This window comes from Podarcis bocagei (genome assembly GCF_964188305.1).
Source record: "Podarcis bocagei genome assembly, chromosome: 14".
NCBI lineage: Eukaryota > Metazoa > Chordata > Lepidosauria > Squamata > Lacertidae > Podarcis > Podarcis bocagei.
In genome coordinates this window covers 5401796-5420891 of record NC_138139.1, presented here as the reverse complement: position 1 = coordinate 5420891, position 19096 = coordinate 5401796, and the positions used below count along the sequence as shown (strand labels likewise).

Genomic DNA, 19096 nt, shown 5'->3' with positions numbered 1-19096 from the left:
ATGTCACTGACTTTTAAAATGTGAGATAGTAGTTGCTAATACTATAAACTAGTTAAATATCTTGTAACCTTTTGCTACTGTGGGTTTTGAGGCCATTGCTTTGTAACATTAGGGAGTGTTATTTATGACTTTTGGACTATAAGCTAAGTAATGTCTGAACGATGGTATCAAGTGCCTTGTGGCACCTTAGAGAGTAACACATCTCTTGTGGCATATTCTGTGAGCCCTCAGAAACTTCTGCCAGAATAGGGGTTTTTTAACTCTTTAAAGTTCTGCTAAGTTTTTGTTTTGCATTTTTATTTTGTGAAAATATCTAAGGGGCATGCCACTTCCCTACTTAGTGCCAGAACCCAGTTGAGATCCCAGGGTGCTTTCGCCCATTAGGAAACATTTTCCAAAACAAACGTGTCTAATATAGCAAAAACTCCCTCAGTATTTTATGATTACCTTTGTTGGGTATTTGGAATGAACTGTTTTGTTTGAAACAGCACACTCATTTTTTGTTACCTTCTGCACTGAGTATCATCTCTCCCCATTATCTGATCATAACCCTCATTCCCTCCCACCCCCACCCCCGGTTTACATTTACTTTTTTAGACTGTCAATTCATTTAGATTTTGATTAAATATATTTTATGTCTTATTTTGCCTACATTATTTCCCGTGCTTTCCTCCTGTCTATCCCTCACTTGCTTCTTCCTGTGTCATTCTGATCTTTATTAAAGCTTCCCAACTTTTTGGTCGCCTAGTGACACGCCATTGTATAATCTGGAACCTTGCGAACCGCTGCCTTTTGATGTTGCAAGATTCCGTGGACTGACAGCCACTGTGTTGCTGGACCTCACCTTCCTGACTGGCATCCATGAAGACATGGGGAAACAAAGCGTCAAGCGACATGAGAAAAAACACAAGCATGATGCAGAAGACAAAGGAGATGTTGACCAGAGAACAGAAGGTGACTCTGGATCAGATGCTCGGTCGGTGCCAAGCACTGAGGAGATCAAAGGCCATGGAGCTACAAGTTCAAAATCCGAAAATGAAATTGCTTTGTTTTCCTTAGAATCTGTTCCCTTGGGTGTGGAGAGCCAGCATCCAAATGCCGAAGGCAAAAGGAAGACTCATGAACATGCCTCCAAGAATCATGATGCTGTACAATCAGAAATCAGAGCAGTGCAGTTGTCTTATCTTTACCTTGGTGCTATGAAATCGCTTAGCACTCTCCTTAGTTGTAGTAAATATGCTGAATTGCTACTGATACCAAAGGTCCTGGCAGAGAGTGGCCATAATTCTGATTGTGCGAGTTCGCCCATTGTTCACGAAGATGTGGAAATGCGTGCTGCCTTGCAGTTCTTGATGCGCCATATGGTGAAACGGGCAGTCATGCGCTCACCTATCAAGAGGGCACTAGGACTGGCTGATTTGGAACGGGCACAAGCAATGATCTACAAATTAGTGGTTCACGGGCTGTTGGAGGACCAGTGTGGCAGCAAAATTAAGCAAGGTACACTTTAATTATGCAAGTGTATAGATGTTAATTTGAATACAATTACGCTGGTAGCTGGATACCCTTTTCCTAATATTTGTGCATGTGAAAAGCCAGCAATACTGTTATGGTCTTTCTGCAGAGCCAGTGTGATGTTGTGTATTGTGGTGCTACACTGGTACATGAACAGCAGTTGGGGTGCAGCGCCCTAGCCATTTACTTTGCTTTGCGTTAGTCAGTCTGTCTTGTTGGTCTCTGCCATAACTAAAGGTAGCTGTTATCATGCTGACCAATAGCCTTACCTTGTTCATTCACTTTCCATGTCCTTTAGCTTAATTAAAGAAAACTAAGTCATTTTTTATAAAAACCATAAGCTTGGCTGTTGCATTCAATGACAGCTTTCCAAAATTCTTCTAGTTAGTGCAACATAGCAGTTACTCTTTATACTCTGGCTAACCTGCAGGAGGTGTCTGCAAACAAATGACTTCACTCTTTGTGCAGCTTAGGAGTGGTAGGATCACATCTCATGACAAAGATTTGTGGAGACAAAGCAGCTCCTGTGACCCTCCCTAGTTTCTTCCCTTGATCTCTGCTCCTCTAGATGAGCATCAGTGTTTTAACAATAGTGTGAACTACCATAGCATGATTTGAGTGTGCTTGCACAAATAATCATACGACATTTCCCCCTTTTACCCGTACATCACAAAGTTCTTTGGTTATTTGAATTTAATTCTATATGGTAGAGGGTGGTTCTTGTTGTGCAAGGGCATATGTTTTACATGCAGAAAACCCCATGGTCAGCCCATGCCATCACCACTTGAAAGACATCTGTTTGCCTGAGAATTTGGGAGAACTGCTATCAGTCTTGAGTAGCAGTTTCAACATAAGGTATGTGGGTGGAACTAGATGTCTGGGTAAATGTGGTTGCAACCACTTGGGGAAATGTTGCAGCTCAGTGGTAAAGCCATTTGCTTTTGCATGCAGAGTGCCCCAGGTTCAGCCCCTGGCATCTCCAGGGGGAGGCTGGGAAAGACCCCTTCATGAAACCCTAGAGAGCTGCTGCCAGTCGTCATAGGCAGTACTCCTCTAGAAATGGCAGAAGGGAAGGTACTTAATGCCTTCTGCAAATCCCCCCCCCAGCTGGTCTGGTTTTGATGCATGGTTGTGGGGGGGGGGGGACGACAACTTGTGAAAATGTGTTCAGGATATGGAAAAGTACTCCCCTCCTACCCAGCAATTATCTCCTGTACTCACAGTATTGTTCCATCTTGTTCTGCCCTGAATCATTGTTTTCCCCTGAAGGCCTCTCACATGGCTGCTGTCTTCAGGCTTCTCCAGTGATGGACTGGAGATGTTTCTGTCTCCACAGAACCCATCAGTGAATGAAAGGCTGGGCCAAAGAATCCCCTGCTAAGGTTGCAGTTGTCCTTTCAGCACTCATGTCTCCAGTTGAGGAGCATTTGCCTGCATTGTGCTAGAGCATGTGGGGAGTTGGCAGGGGGCGCGGTGGCAATTGGCTTCACATTCTGCTTTGGAGTGTCCCAAGGATACCTTTCTGGCTACTGCTGGAATACCTGATTATCATTTACTGTTTATTTATTATTTTGGTTCCTAGACCCCTCTTCATCAGCTCATGATCCTAGGGCAGGTTACAGCAACATAATTCACATAAAAACAATTTAAAATTTAAAATAAAAATGTACAATATCAATGTACAACCCCCCCAAAAAAAAGTCAATTCATTTTCAGCTGGCCCCCTCTGAAAGCTTGGGCAAATAAGCATGCCTTTAATTAGTGCAGAATGATGAATAATGATAGCACCAGCCCATATATTAGGAAGAAGGGTGCGCCATAAAGTTTAGGTCTAAAGGGATCGTTCCTTGTGATATGGCATGTTCTAACAGAATAAATATCAGCCACCCAACCCTTCATTCAACAATCAAAACTTTAGAACCACATATAAGAATGTAAGGAGAGTTCTACAGGAGAAGGCAAAGTGGCCTATTTCCCATGTTTGCTAAGAAGATGCCTTCAGGAGGCCCACATGTATTCGGTCCCAGGTGTGCTGCAGTTGCCTGTAAAAATAAGCGTATCTGTATAGCTATATTTTTATTCCAATCAGTGTCTATACTAGATTTCATTTTTTTAATGTACACAATATTTTAAACTTTGTGTAAATGCCATTGTTTTGAGTATGTGTTTGTTGCATTGTGAAATTGCTTCAAGGTGCTTTATAGGGAGCAAGTCATAAATGAATTTTTTAAAAGCTAAATGATATGGAAAAACATTAAATTGTTCTGCAGAAGTGGACCAGCAAGCAGAAGAAAACGACCAAGCTCAGCAGGCCCAGACACCTGTGACGACGAGTCCTTCAGCCTCTAGTACGACATCTTTCATGAGCAGCTCTCTAGAAGATACAACAACTGCCACCACTCCGGTGACTGATACAGAAACTGTGCCTGCCTCTGAGTCCCCTGGTGTTTTGCCTCTTAGCCTTCTTAGGTATGGATTGACGTCTGATCTTGCTTTTCATAAACAATCCAGCCAAGTTTGTAATCATTTTTTATCTTGATAAGTTTTCACCGAAAGATAGATTTCATTTTCTGAAAATGTTTGCAAATTGTTTAACTAAAGTAGCAAGAAGCAGTATATCTTTTTATAAAAGGCTGTTCCCTTCCTACTTTCAACAATAAAACTGTGCGTTTTTTTACTTGCTGACTAATGGTGCCAGACGTAATAGTGTTGAGTTGGGTTGTCATCACTCACAAAATAGGTTGTGCCTGTTGAACCCTCAGGCTGTTTTCAAATCTTTTAAATTTGAAGGAGGCTTGTTTAGGAAGGAGAGATGGTGAGGAATGGATCCTACTTTTGCTGACATCCATAAGCATCCCATTGGTGGGTTACAGCTATCACCATGTAATATTAGAAATACAGGTATTTATCTTGTTTGTTGGTATGCCTTGCACTGCTATCCATTGCTTTACCTTTTTTATTTATATATTTTTAAAAGGCAAATGTTCTCCAGTTACCCAACTACTACTGTACTCCCAACAAGACGTGCACAAACGCCTCCCATATCCTCTTTGCCAACATCTCCTTCTGATGAAGTAGGCAGGAGACAATCACTGACCTCTCCTGATTCTCAGTCTGCAAGACCTGCCAATCGGACAGGTAGGTTTCGTCCATTGCCTTAGTAAGGTTTATATATATATTGCAACTCAGTTTTGTCCTTTTCATATCCGTACTGAAATTTGTGTGTTTACTATCACTGTATGTGCCCTCAGCTGGTCAAGGCATCAATGCCAGGGAATGCTAATGGTTTAACCTCTTAATACTAAAACATTCATTGGCAGATACGTGGAAGATATTACTACTCCCCCCCTTTTTGTAGTAACAAAAAGATGTAACTGTACTTTGTACAATTATATACAAGACTAAGCATATTAGGGGAAAATGCATACAAATATGTATGTGTTTGGGGAAATGCAGCCAAAATAAATGATTTTGAGCTTTTGTAGCCTGACTGAATGAGTTGCAGGATGAATTATGAAGGAGATGGTGCTGATTTGCCATTCATTCTTTTTCCACAATCCACAGCTTTGTCGGACCCAAGCAGCCGCCTTTCAACTTCCCCCCCTCCACCAGCTATTGCTGTGCCCTTGTTAGAAATGGGCTTCTCCCTACGGCAGATTGCGAAAGCAATGGAAGCCACAGGTAATCCTTCTGCTGTCAAGGAATATGCACTGCACCGCTTTGTCAGAGAGAGAGAGAGAGCATGTGTGAGTGTGAGCACAAGTAACAAGCCAATTAGGCTCTGAAGTGTCATAGCTTTCTTTTTCATTAAAGGGTTTGCTCTTTGTTGTCAAATATTAGTCTGTAAAGTGTGATGGGGACAAGCACTCCCTTGAAGTTGCTCAAGGAATAAGAGCCCAGGATCAAATAGTAGAAGGTCCTGAACAACCACCCACCAAAAGTTCTTGGTTTCTTCGGATTTCCAAGCACACTCAAGCTTTTCTCTGCAGTTGTAAGAAGGAGGGACTGCCCTTAAAAGAGGTGAAGGCAAGATGCTCTGGATGTTGGGTGTTGCATCAGCTATCAAACTGCATGTAACAAAACTTTGGAAAGAGTTTCTGTCATGAACTTTTGGAATTCATATCCATTTCTAACAGAGGGCATTCCTGTTTTCATAATTGGGTGTCATTTCATAAGATTTTTCTTTCTTAGGTGCAAGAGGAGAAGCAGATGCTCAAAACATTACAGTCTTAGCAATGTGGATGATAGAGCATCCTGGGAACGAGGAAGACGAAGACCCTCAGTCAGAAGAAACAGCCGATTCCCTCCATGGCACTGTAGTTTCTGGGGGCAGCGGGAAGTCAAGTGATCAGTGTTACTTGCAGTCTCCCGGTGACATTCCTTCAGCTGATGCCACTGAAATGGAGGAAGGTTTTAGCGAAAGGTAAAATGTTAGTTTCTTCAGGTTTCAAACCTTAATGGGACTGTAAGTATTAGTTTTCCACACAATAGTACTCCCCAGCACATTCATTCATTCATTCATTTTGTATACCACCCTTTATCCAGAGATCTTAGGGTGACTGACAACATAAAATGACATGATAAAAAATAGAACACAAGCAAACCAATAATTGCCCCTCTCACAACACATTTAAAAGGGCATCAGATGTTAATCAGCCAAAGGCCTGGTTAAAGAACATTTTCACCTAGTGCCTAAAGATGTATAATAAAGCCGCCAGCCAAATCTCCCTGGGGGGAGCAAGAAAAGCCCATTCTCATGCTGCCACCTTCCAGACGACCTCTCATGGAGCAGGCACAGGAAGAAGTGCTTCAGAGGATGATCTCAGGGTCCAGGTAGGTTCATATGGAGAGAGGTGGTCCTTGAGGTATTGCAATCCTGAGCTGCTTAAGGCTTTATATGTCAAAACCAGCACTTTGATTTGGGCCCAGAAACTATTTGGCAGCCAGTGCACTCAGCCCAGGATTGGTGTCATATGCTCAAACCATGTTGCCCCGGTGAGCAGCCTAGTCGCCGAATTCTGCACCAGCTGCCATTTCTGAACTGTCTTCAGAGGCACCCCTACATATAACGCATTGCAGTAATCTAACCTAGAGGATACCAGACCATAGACAACAAAAGTTAGGCTATCCCTGTCCAGATAGGGGCGCAGCTAGGCCACCAGCCAAAGCTGATAGAACACACTCTGCACCACTGAGGCCGCCTGAGCCTCAAGTGACAGCAAAGGACTCACTCCTTCAAGAGCAGGCAACTTCCCAGCCATCTGGTCTAGGGAACCACCCACTAACAGTGCCTCAGTCTTATCTAGATTGAGCTTCAGTTTGTTGGCTCTCATCCAAGTTTACTATTAAAATATGCAATATGGTTCTTTTTAAAATATGCATTAGTTTTTTAAAATCAGTCTATCTTAGATGGGATTAGAGAAACCCATGGAGGCCAAGTCTGTTAACCAATAGTTCAGAGCAGTGTTGCCCAATCAGGTTTCTCCAGCTGTTTGGAACTACAAGCCTCGTCAGCCACAGCCGGCTCAGGCTTGTTGACTGCTGTGAGAAAGAGAGTGCTGACTAGCTCAGCAGGGCTCTTTTGTTTTCAAATATTTTCTGAAAAATCTGTCTTAAGAGGCAAGACACAAAAGGCATTATATGTCTCTTCCCTACATAAGAACCCCAGAAACCTGTCGCTTGAGAGAGAGAGATCAATCAAGTGCTGTTCTAACATGTGCCTAACTTATACTTTCCACAAACATGCAGTGGTGCACCGCAAGACGAATGCCTCGCAAGACGAAAAACCCGCTAGACGAAAGGGTTTTCCGTTTTTCGATGCGCTTCGCAAGACAAATTTCCCTATGGGCTTGCTTCGCAAGACGAAAACGTCTTTGCAAGTCTTGCGATTTTTTTCGCTTCCCCCCCTTTTTCTAAGCCGCTAATAGCCTTTTAGCCGCTAAACTGCTAATAGCGCTAATCCGCTAAGCCGCTAATAGGGTTGCTTCGCAAGACGAAAAAACCGCTAGACGAAGAGACTCGCGGAACAGATTAATTTCATCTTGCGAGGCACCACTGTAATCACACCAAGTTGTTTATTACAAGAAAGAAAGCATATGGAGATCAATTTTACAGTAGAAGAACTAATGCATTCACATTCCTGATCTAAATAAAGACGCTAATCTGTGGTAAAGCAAAAGTGACTGAGCGTATTATGAGTTATACATTCAGAAGTTAGAAATAAAAGCAGAGCTATACATTTCTCCAGTTCTAGTTAGAGCAGTCCTACAATGGAGCAAATAACTGGCGATTGGGACCTAATTTAGTAGAAATCAAGGCCTCTATGCTTTATGAGAGTTAGGCTATCTACAACAAGCGCTTAGACAATATTAACATTACCCCCTTCTTGGTCCGATGTCCAATCTGGATTAATGTTAATGAATACTTGACACATTTCAATATTTCTAAACTATTTGTACATTTCAGCCATGATAGTATGGAACACGTAGAAAATGCAGCATCTGGAAGTGGACCCACCTCAAGGGGTCGATCAGCAGTGACCAGGAGGCACAAATTTGACTTAGCTGCTCGGACGCTGCTAGCCCGTGCTGGTAGGTGTTTGAAAATATTTTTCAACACCCTTTTCTTTTCATCCCTGCTGAAGAGGGCATGCACTCCGTAGCACAGAACTTTAAATGTGTTCTGCTGGCCTTGTATGTGTCAGTGTGTATGTTAACTTTTTCATATGTGTGTGTATAATAGAGCAGTTTCTAATCTTGTCAGAATGGTGTGGTTAAGAAACAGAACCCAGAGTGGGACTTATGTAGAAATGATGAAGATTTTTGTGGCTGATAAGTTTCGTGTGACAATGTAAATTGAGGTGCCATCAACCCTAACTGTTGGGGCTAGGGAAGGAAGCCCTGCTTTTGAGTCAGGGGACCAAGTATAGTCCTTATATTTGCCCCTGCTTCCCCATGTAAGTGAATGACATCTATTCTTTGGGGCCTGGTGGTGCTGGTGTTGGCCAGTGAATGAGAGTAGCACAGTGTGTCTCACTTTGAAATGTGAATGACATCTCTCCTAAGAGGTCCTGCAGTTTAAGTGTCCTTATCCATCACAGCACCCATTTTGCTAAGTTGCAGCTTTGACCATAGCTAGCATGTACTGCTACTACTAACCCGCAAAACAAACTGTGTGCTTCTTTTCTCTCTCTCTGGTTTAAGCGGGATTGTACCGCTCTGTACAGGCGCACAGGAATCAGAGCCGGAGAGAAGGGATCTCCTTGCCACAAGACCCTGGAGCGTTGTATGACTTCAACTTGGATGAGGAGTTAGAAATTGACTTGGATGATGAAGCCATGGAAGCCATGTTTGGGCAGGATCTTGCCAGTGATAATGACATTCTAGGAATGTGGATCCCGGAGGTATTGGATTGGCCTACCTGGGTGTGTGTGATTGCAGCTGGGGCTGCTTTGCTTATTACTTGCTTTCTAGGAAATGAAATAACATTATGCATTACCTAAGCAATTGTTTTATTAACATTATTGCTGCTAACCCTTATATGGATGGTTCCAGGCTCTTAACAGCACAAGTGAATATCGTCATGTAGTTCTCATTGGTACATTTCATGTGAAACAGTTTCTCTTTACTTTGACTGCTTTCCCATTTGCCAGCTGTCTTTTCTGCTAATTAAGTCACTTGACATTTTAAAGGAAAAACAGGCAAGCTGTAAAAAAGTTTTTTAGACAGTTGCATGATTTCATTCATCAGAGATGATGAGTGGCTAATATTCCCCTAAATCAGGGGTAGGAAAACTCTGGCCTGTAGGCCCAAGTAGCACCCCTGCCCCCAGGCAGGCCAGTTTGGCCATGCACACCTACCCCACACCTGATGTCATGTTTGATGTCAGCTGTGGGGCGGGTGAAGTCATGGCTGGGACAAATTGGGGCTTGAAATCATCCAAACACGGCCAAAAATCAGCCTCAAAGAGCAGCCCCAAACATCAGCTGGAATTATCTACATTGGAACAGTACATTTCTTTTTTAAAAATAATAATAATAATTATCCAACCTGGTATGCTCCAGGTGGTTTGGACTACAGCTCCCCCTGAACTCATCCAGCGCGGTTGCCCTTAACAACTGGAGGCCAGCACTGGGGAAGGCTGTTGTAGAACTTTTATTTTGAACAGAATGACGGTTATGCAAGAGCTCTCTAGTGTGAGAGAAATTTATTGAAGATTGTACCTTGTTTAATGCTTTGGGAATATGCTAAATTGCTTCTAGTTACAATATCCTGTATAGTTTCAATGCAACAGTTGCTGCTTAAAGTGCTTCTCAGATTGAGATGATCATTGTGCGCTTTGATGTTTTCACAGCAGTGTTCATATATGTTTTGCTGCCTCTTCAAGTAAGCAGGTGTCTTTGGCTTAGCATCTTGCTGAAGGTGCTGAAAACCATAGGCTTTAAAGATGTCTAGTGCTATGCTTGAGTAGTGAAGACATAATTGCCCTTATTTTGAATTAGGATCTAACAAATGCACCCAAATTTATTGGGCTGTAGCTCAGTGGTAGAGCACTTGCTTTGCATGCAGAAGGTCCCAGGTTCAATCCTTGACATACCCAGGTAGGGTGGGAAGAGACCTCCTGCCTGAATCCCTAAAGAGCCACTGCCAGTCAGTGTAGACAATACTGAGCTAGATGGACTAGGGGGTCTGACTTTCTCTGTTCTGGTGCTCTCTGATCACTTTCAAGGAAAAGTAAATAGTGCAGTAGTGTCTGTAGAATGATGAGGCTTTTGAGCCAGTCTGCACATTAAACAGAATGAGGTGGCAAACTAGGCTGCCTCAAATTTCAGGGAGCTGGCCTCAGGTATTTGAATGCTCTATGCTTATAGTAAATTAGTTCATCAGGAAGAAAGATGCTAAACTTTTCTTCCTTGTGAGTTAATTTACTAAGTGAAGGAAGCTTTTTATGGACCCTGTCAAAGAAAGGTTCGTGCCATTAGGTTGCCAGTAAAGTACGAACTGCTAACTTTAATATATTTGAAGTTGTTGACCTACAGCTGCCTTTGCCAGCCTAGTGCCCTCTAGCTTTTTTGGTCCACAACTTCCACCATCCCTGACTATTGGCCATCCTGGCTGGGACTTATTGGAGTTGTAATCCAAAACATCTGAAGGGCACCTATTCAAAGGTTGACTATGGCAATCCACTGTATTTCCAGTTTTTTTTATTGCCTCCATAATAAGCTGCAACTGAGAACTGCTGAGTCAGCTGTGGTTATGACAGTCCATTAAAATACAATAGAAATACTAGATTTTTCTGTGTGTACATGATTATAACAGCATGATTACACTGTGCAGCATGTTTGCGAATCTGAAGACAGAGAAGAAGTGGTAGTATGTGAGTTGTGTGAATCCAGCGTTGTCAGCTTCAATCAACACATGAAAAGAAACCACCCTGGCTGTGGGCGCAGTGCAAACCGGCAGGGCTACCGCAGCAATGGCTCCTATGTGGATGGATGGTTTGGTGGCGAATGTGGAAGTGGGAATCCCTATTACCTCTTGTGTGGCAGCTGCCGAGAAAAATACTTGACCTTGAAGAGCAAGTCTAAGACATCTTCCTCGGAAAGGTACCAAAGACTGTGTAGCCTGTGATGCCCTTTGCTGGAAAAAAGAAAGAAAGGAAAGGAAAAAGGAAGCACTTATCATAAAAGAGCTGAACTTCATGAGCCAATATGGTACAGTAACTAGAGTGTTGGGTTGGATACTGAAAGCTTGGTTTAAAATCCTTGCATGGCCAGAAAGCTCCATTGGGTAGCCTTGGGCAAGTCAAGTCTCATCCTAACCCCTGTCACAGGGTCCCCCTGACATCATTAGAAGGGTACAGCTCAGAAGCAGAGCATATCCTCTGAATGGCAAAGGTGCTGGGTCCAATCCCCAGCAACCCTAGTGTGAGATCTTCAAAAGCCGCTGCCAGTCAGTAGACTGTATTGGTCTACACTGACTAGTAGTCCAATATTGTTTACAAATTGTCTAAGACCTTGGATAGCTGCTGCCAATTAGATTAGGATTGTTGTTGGACTCAAACTCCCATCAGCCCCAGTCAGCACAATGGAGAATGATGGAAGTTGTAATCCAGCAACATCTGGAGGAGATAGCATCTAACCCTTGCTAGAGCAGAGATGGAGAAATATTTTTGGACTCCAAATCCCTTCGGCCCCAGTCAGCATGGCTGATGGTCTGGAATGATCAGAACTGGAGTCCAAAACATCTGGAGGGCCATGGATTTTCTGTCCAGAAGTAGAGACTATTCACCTAGGTGGGGCCAGTGGTTTGATTTGATATAAGGGTGCCTCCATATGGAGGAAGGTTAGAAATACACAAGCATCAAAACTTATTGGCAGTCCTGTTTGTTCCAGACTTTCAAATGTGAGCTGCTAATGAAGTCCTGTGTAACTTCTTTGCATGAGGGAGAAGGATAAAATTGTCACATTTTAAAATAATTTATGAAATCAAATGTTAGACTGTTAAGATAATGTTTTCAAAATCAGCATTTCATTCTGATGCTTTATACAAAGTTTGGGTTTCAATGCCTGACACAAAAGCGCATACAGACTCTCAGTTCTTTGGCCCAGCTATTGCTTGGAACTTGGAACTGGTAGTGTCAGAAGTTTCTGGGGTGCATCTCGAAAGATATTGTGGTGCATCTTTGATATGACTGTTGAAAAATTGAAGAGGAATCTATATTTCATCAAAAAAACAACAAGAAGAAAATCAAGAAAAGACTACAATACTTAAAAAAAAGAAAAAGATGGGGTGTTCGATTTAACAGCAGATTGTTGTGTTCTCTTTTTGGTGCAGATATAAAGGACAGGCACCCGACCTGATAGGCAAGCAAGACAGTGTCTATGAAGGTACTTCTTCTTTATGCAGGTCTTTTCAGATGACACCAGTGCATAGTTCAAGTTTTGCTTTAAAATAGTATACCTAACTGCAATTTACTTCTCTCATGCTAGAAGACTGGGACATGTTGGATGTTGACGAGGATGAAAAGCTGACGGGTGAAGAGGAATTTGAACTGTTGGCTGGACCCCTTGGGTTGAATGATCGCCGTATTGTACCTGAGCCTGTTCAGTTCCCGGACAGTGATCCACTGGGAGCCTCAGTTGCCATGGTCACAGCCACCAATAGTATGGAGGAAACACTGATGCAAATAGGTAAACTTTACATAGAGAAATAATTGCCTGAAGTCTTGCACTGTTTTTTCTTGGTCATTATCCTGAACATACTCACTGTGAAATTGCAGCCAAATTAATTGGCTTCATCTGTTTTTAGGTGGTGGTACTATTACTTTGGAATAGATGTTTTTTCATAGCTTCCTCCTGTGTCATCAAAAGCTAGGAAAACTTCAAAACCACTTATTCCCATCTCCCTCTGCCCTTTAAGGATCTGCAGGGAATGTGGTATTGGGAAAGGAAAGCATGAGAGTAGGGTTGAGTAAAAGCAGAAGGGCTTTTTTTGGTACATAAGATGATGTAAGGGACATCCTCTGAAGAAATCATAGGTATGTTGTTGACTCAGTGAGTGGAGTTATTCAGCTACCCCTTCCGTGCAAGAACAATGCTGGCTTCAACCAAAGGACCACTTAGTCCACCGTTTTGTTTCCAACTGTGGTCAGTGGGATGATGAATGATATAGAGATATCAGTGCAGTGCTCCCATCAGTTGAGGTGAAGTAGATGGAAATGGGAGTGAGAGAGGGTTTTGAACCGCCCAGCATTAACTTCAGCATGAGATGACCCATTGTGTTTATCTTGTGCAGTTTCTGTCACTCGAGTCCTTGGGGAAAGTGCAGGTTAACCTCCTGAATTAGGTCTCACACTTGCAACTGCCGTCACTTTTAAAAAACATTTAAACATTGATGAGTTAACTTTTTACTTAAAATGTTCAAGGTGACTTGCAAAACATAGAATTATTTGGGTATAAATTTGCACATGCTCCAATGCTTCCTTTTCTTGTCACTCCTTGAATTCAAGGTTGCCATGGCTCCATAGAAAAAAGTTCTTCTGGCAGAATTACTCTGGGAGAACAAGCTGCTGCTCTGGTAAATCCACACGACCGTGTTATGGCTTTAAGAAGGGTGACGGCGGCAGCTCAAGTCCTCTTGGCAAGAACAATGGTCATGAGAGCCCTCTCACTCCTTTCTGTCAGGTTTGTCAAGCTCTAGAGGACCTGATTTGAACAATGACCCTGTGATTGTTAGCTTGTGGTGTTATCGGAAACAAAATCCAAAGCAAAATAGAAACTAAGCAACTTTTGAACATGGTAAAAAATCTGCTAGACAACACAAGGAGAATAGGGCTAATTCCCATCTTAGTGCAAGCTTTCCAAAGTAGCCACGTGTTAATTTCAAAGCAAGTCCCCCCCCTCTAGATAATTCCTTTTCTTTAGTAACAAGAAAAAATTCTGAACACTGGCAATCTCTCTGTGTCTCAGGGATACCTAGCATGGTATCACCCAAATGTTGTGAACTATAACTCCTATTATCCCTGACAATTTGCCAAGCTGACTGGGGCTGATGAGAGTTGTCCAAAACGTCTTGAAAGTGCCACATTGGCTACCCCTCATATTGCTCTATCCAGTGGTCCAAATGTGGGGACACTCTCCATTCACAGTCTATTGAAACAAAGGAAAATTTGACCAGGGGGCAGGGCTACTAGGAGGCACCTCCCACTTCTAGGGCTCATGTTCTCCTGCATCCACAGCAAACAGATGTAGATTACCAGTGTCCTTTCCTTCCTTTTCCCTGGTCCTGATTGCAGACATAATGATGGTATGCTGCTCTGACACTGACTTTCTGAGGACTGACTTAATATTCTCCTTGACAGAAAAACAATAACTTGTACTCTTTATCCTATACTCGGTTTAGAGACATAGGGGCTGCTTTGTACTGTGTCAGACCAACTCGATCAATATTGTGTACCCTGACTAGCAGCAGTTCTCCAGGGTTTGAGGCAGGGAACATTTCTAGCCCAACTTGGAGGTTGATTCTCTACCACTGAGCTGCAGTCCTTTGGTTTTTTATGACCACTGCAATGTATAGTAGATGCCTTGAAATGTGAATGCTGTGTTTGTGTGGGGTGTCAGTAGGCAGAAAAAACTTGCCTTTTTTTCCTCAACAGTGGGTCTAGTTGCAGTCTTGCAGCTGGACTTGAGTCCTTGGGTTTAACCGATATCCGAACCTTGGTCCGACTGATGTGCCTGGCTGCAGCAGGGAGAGCAGGCCTCTCCACAAGTCCCTGTACTGTATCCGGTTCCTCCGAGAGATCTCGAGGCGTGCATAGCAAAATGAGCAAGCCCATTTCCTGCTTGGCCTATCTGAGCACAGCTGTTGGTTGTTTAGCTTCAAATACCCCAAGTGCTGCAAAACTGCTGGTTCAACTGTGTACCCAGGTAGGATCAACCATCCTTCTGCTCTGGGTTTTTATTTTCTGGTACTAAATCTATTCTTTCTGAAGTTATCCCAAGAAATGGCATATAACAATTGCTTTTTTAAAAAGAAAAATTTCTGAAATATTGCGTATTTCCAAGGGAAATGGGGTTTAGGAGATTTGGTTAAAGGCATAGAACTGTGCAATCCTCTTTTGGTATATCACCATACCCAGTTTCTCCCACTCCTCTGACTTTGGCATTGAGTGAGTGCTGTTGTTATAAAACTTTGAGCAAGTTTGCTTAGTTTTCATGCAGTGTTCTCTACTTGGCAATGTACATGGACTAACCATTATGTAACATTAGAAGTGATAACTAACATGCAGTATGTTAGATAACTAACATACTTAACAATAACCTCATAACACCAGACAAAATGAGAATTTTGAAAATGGGCATCTGGTATAAAAGGAACATGGTGTGCTTATGCATTGCAGAGTGAGTACTTTTAAATTAAACATTATTTGAATCACAAAGTCCATAATACCTTTAAACTCTGGAACCAACAAGGTAATGAACAATCTTGCTTTCTGTGGCAGTGAAGTATATGGCTGGAGAGCATGTGGCACAGGGCTTAGTTCCCCCCTCCCCCAACATTTGCAGTCACTTCTCTTAACTTTGAAAGTTCATCCAGTCTAGTTGTCCTCCAAAGATACACATGGAAGAGCAATCCATTGCTGTATTCACACATAACAATAAGACTTACTGGCTAATCGTGGTTTATCTGGAACAGGCCTTGTAGTGGTGCATGCTGCCTGATTGCTTCCACATTACTCCTGCTTCTGTGAGTGGGATAAACACACCTGGAAGCCTTGTTTTCCCACTGTATCTAAAGCAAGGGCTATGGTTGGTTTCTCCCTAACTACCGATGAACAACCACTAGCAATGTGATCAGGCAACATGTATCAACACACTACTCATTGCAGGTAAACCAGGTCTGACTTGTTGCATGTGAATGCTGACATGTAAATACTCCCCCCCCACACACACTTTGTCCCTAAATTAACAGATACTGTTAATGGCCTTTGGCCTAATATGTAGCAATAGCATCTCCTTAATAGACACAGCTTAATAACTAGAATTATATCTACCTTTTAGGCATCTGCATTTATTTGAAAAAATCTGTACAGTTGAAATGATGTGTATAATTGAAAATACTTATATTGGCTGTTACAGTGTTTTGTTCATTTCTTGTTTTTTAGAACTTGATTTCTGCAGCAACTGGTGTCAATTTGACTACAGTGGATGATCCAGTGCAACGAAAATTCCTGCCAAGCTTTCTGCGAGGAATAGCAGAAGAGAATAAGCTTGTAACATCACCCAACTTTATTGTGACTCAAGCGTTAGTAGCCTTGTTGGCAGACAAGGGGGCCAAACTGAGGCCAAATTATGATAAAACAGAAGTTGAAAAGAAAGGTATTTATTCTTAACAGGGCATCATTTTAAGTACAGGCACCAGAAATGAGAGCTCCCTAGTGTTTCTCACCATCTCATGGGTAGACAAAGGTTGAGAATATTTTTTTTGGTTTTTGTATTATGGCATTTGCTTTCCTCTGTTGTTGTTGTTGGCTGCTTTGCCTTTCCTTTTTGGAAGGAAAAGTAAGCTACAGCCACATGAAATGAAACATTCTTGACCTATTGAAATGAGTGGTAAAATGGCTATGGATTTATTTTCTAAAACTTTAAAAATCAGTTAGTTGGACCCAGAGTTAAGCATGCATAACTAAAACCTGCCTTCCCAAACTCCTTACCATAGAACCCTGCCTCTTAGAAAATTCCCATAAAGGGCGGAGGACCCTATTAAGTGGAGTGAGCTGTTGTGCTGCAGTGGTGGGGGTCTCCAAAAAATGGCAGAGGCACCTTAAGCAATTGGCAGTGTTGTACGTGCACTGGCTGTATTTGGGTCCTGCAAATCTGGTCATTGCATCTCAAAAGGGATATTACACAGCCATGGAGTGGCAACCAAAATTGTTGGGAATTGTAACAACTCTCCTATGAGGGAAGGTTATGTTGGGGGATTTTCAGTTTAGGAAAATTTAGATTCTCATACTGTTAGAATCCAGGACAGGCTGAAGGAATTCCTTCTTCAAAAGTGCACAGTTAAACTGTGGAATTTGCATCCTCAAGCTGTAGTGATGCAGCTTGGATGGCTTTAAAAGTGGTTTAGATAAATTCAGGGAGGAGAAGGCTATCAATGGTTGCTAGTCATGATGCTTGTATATTACTTCTATGCCTCTGTATACCTTGTGGGGGGACAACACTGGAAGGAGAAAGTTTATTGTCTTCATAGCCTGCTTGTAGGCTGCCCATAAGAATGGTCATTGTGGGAAAGGGGCTATTGGACTAGAATGGCCTTGGGCCTGGTTAAGCAGGTCTCTTCCAGTGCAAAATTGCCATTGCAATTCAACATGGTGTTGAGCACTCTGTGCTCTAACATACTAAGAGAAATGTTTTAAAGGGGAGTGTGTATGGTGTTGAATGCGCTCTAGTAACGTTCTTGGGGAAACAGGTGGAGAAGGCATACCAGTTTTGTGCTGAGTGAAGGAGTGGGGATACATGAAAACTTGAGTTTTTTTCAGCTCCTTGGAGATTTCAGATGTGTGGGCTGGGTCCTCCTTCCATTCTTGTTTTGTGGGTAATAATGTTCAACCTTATCTGTTCTTGTCACTCATCCAGACATCATCTCATTGTTTTGTCTAAGCAGGTATAATTGCCCATTTGTATGCCCATCCTTCCTATGATCCTTCTACTGTAGGCCCTCTGGAGCTGGCTAATGCACTAGCAGCTTGCTGCCTTTCTTCAAGGTTGTCCTCGCAACATAGGCAGTGGGCTGCTCAGCAGCTTGTCCGAACTCTTGCAGCTCAAGATCGAGATAATCAAACCAGCCCACAGACCCTTGCAGATATGGGTGGGGATCTGCGCAAATGCTCCTTCATCAAGCTGGAGGCTCACCAGAACAGGGTAATAATCCTTTCAGAATATCTACATCACTGTTTCTTAAATGGCATTTCTCCAAGAGGTGCTTGTTAAACTACTGTCTTGTGCATTAAGCATGGGACTTGTTCTCATGGCACAGCTGTAGATTGGTACAGCGGAGCTCCCATCGGCCCCAGCATCATATGGCCATTGCTGGCTGGGGGCTGATGGGAGTTGTAGTCTGAAACATCTGGAGGCTGACAAAGGCGGCATTAGAGAATTGCATGTTACTTGTATTTTGAAGTACAAATGTTTAAATGCTTGCCTTGTAACTTCGCAATTATTCTTGTCGTTTGCTGTAGGTAATGACGTGTGTGTGGTGCAACAAAAAAGGGCTATTAGCAACAAGTGGCAATGATGGAACAATTCGGGTGTGGAATGTTACGAAGAAGCAGTACTCATTGCAACAAACATGTGTGTTCAACAAATTGTAAGTGATCCTTTGAGAAGATAGATTCAGTCAGCTTAATGTGCCAGCTTTGTAGGTAAAATATTAGCTAGGAGAGTTATCAAGGGCCTACTCAAATGCATGTTTTGTAAGTTCAATTTTCTACATGCTTAATGCAACTTAATTTCCTCTATGCCATTTTATTAAACTATATTAATACTATTGCTTGCTAAACATGTGTTATTTTAATGGCAGCCATTTTGCTTTGATTTCATTGTAACCATGACAAAGAGCCTTGTTCAGATGCATTCAAGTCTGCCTGCTGATTCCCAAAGGCATGGGATATTCCTTGCAACCAGCTTCTCCCCTGCACTTACAGAAATGTATTTACAAAGTCCTTGGTCCAGGATACTTTAAGGACTGCTCATATCTCTGCCTGATCACTCATAGCTTGGATGCACAGCTCATTTCCACAAGGGACATTGTAACCAATATTGTGGGCCCAGCTCAGTAAAGCTCCCTCCCAGCTGAGTTCAGATAGGACTCCTCCCTGTTGAACTTAACAGTGCCTACTGAAGATATTTTTATTTAATTTTTTTATTTAATTTTTTTTATTTTATGGATAGCCCTAACTGATTTTATTTTTATTGTATTTTTAAGCCATACTGTACACTGCCTAGAGACTAAGGTGTTAAGTCGTGCATAGAACCATTGCATTGTAGTGTTGGAAGGGACACTGATGGTCATCTAGTCCA

General features: G+C 42.4%; 1 protein-coding gene across 16 annotated transcripts in view; it reads left to right on the top strand.

Moving 5' to 3' along the window:
• The window catches only part of HERC1 (HECT and RLD domain containing E3 ubiquitin protein ligase family member 1), a 118366-nt gene that overhangs the window by 71395 nt on the left and 27875 nt on the right, over positions 1 to 19096 (top strand). For 6 of the 16 annotated variants that reach the window (XM_081170474.1, XM_081170463.1, XM_081170461.1 and 3 more), the window contains 15 exons: positions 725 to 1500; positions 3786 to 3984; positions 4493 to 4653; positions 5080 to 5196; positions 5707 to 5938; positions 7981 to 8105; positions 8718 to 8938; positions 10851 to 11119; positions 12351 to 12403; positions 12506 to 12706; positions 13525 to 13699; positions 14671 to 14941; positions 16180 to 16393; positions 17679 to 17938; positions 18256 to 18383. In XM_081170474.1, the coding sequence (XP_081026600.1) occupies positions 725 to 1500; positions 3786 to 3984; positions 4493 to 4653; positions 5080 to 5196; positions 5707 to 5938; positions 7981 to 8105; positions 8718 to 8938; positions 10851 to 11119; positions 12351 to 12403; positions 12506 to 12706; positions 13525 to 13699; positions 14671 to 14941; positions 16180 to 16393; positions 17679 to 17938; positions 18256 to 18383 (3402 nt within the window). The remainder of the gene's footprint in view (positions 1 to 724; positions 1501 to 3785; positions 3985 to 4492; positions 4654 to 5079; positions 5197 to 5706; positions 5939 to 7980; positions 8106 to 8717; positions 8939 to 10850; positions 11120 to 12350; positions 12404 to 12505; positions 12707 to 13524; positions 13700 to 14670; positions 14942 to 16179; positions 16394 to 17678; positions 17939 to 18255; positions 18384 to 19096) is intronic. The other 10 variants (XM_081170466.1, XM_081170465.1, XM_081170462.1 and 7 more) reach the window with 5 other exon arrangements.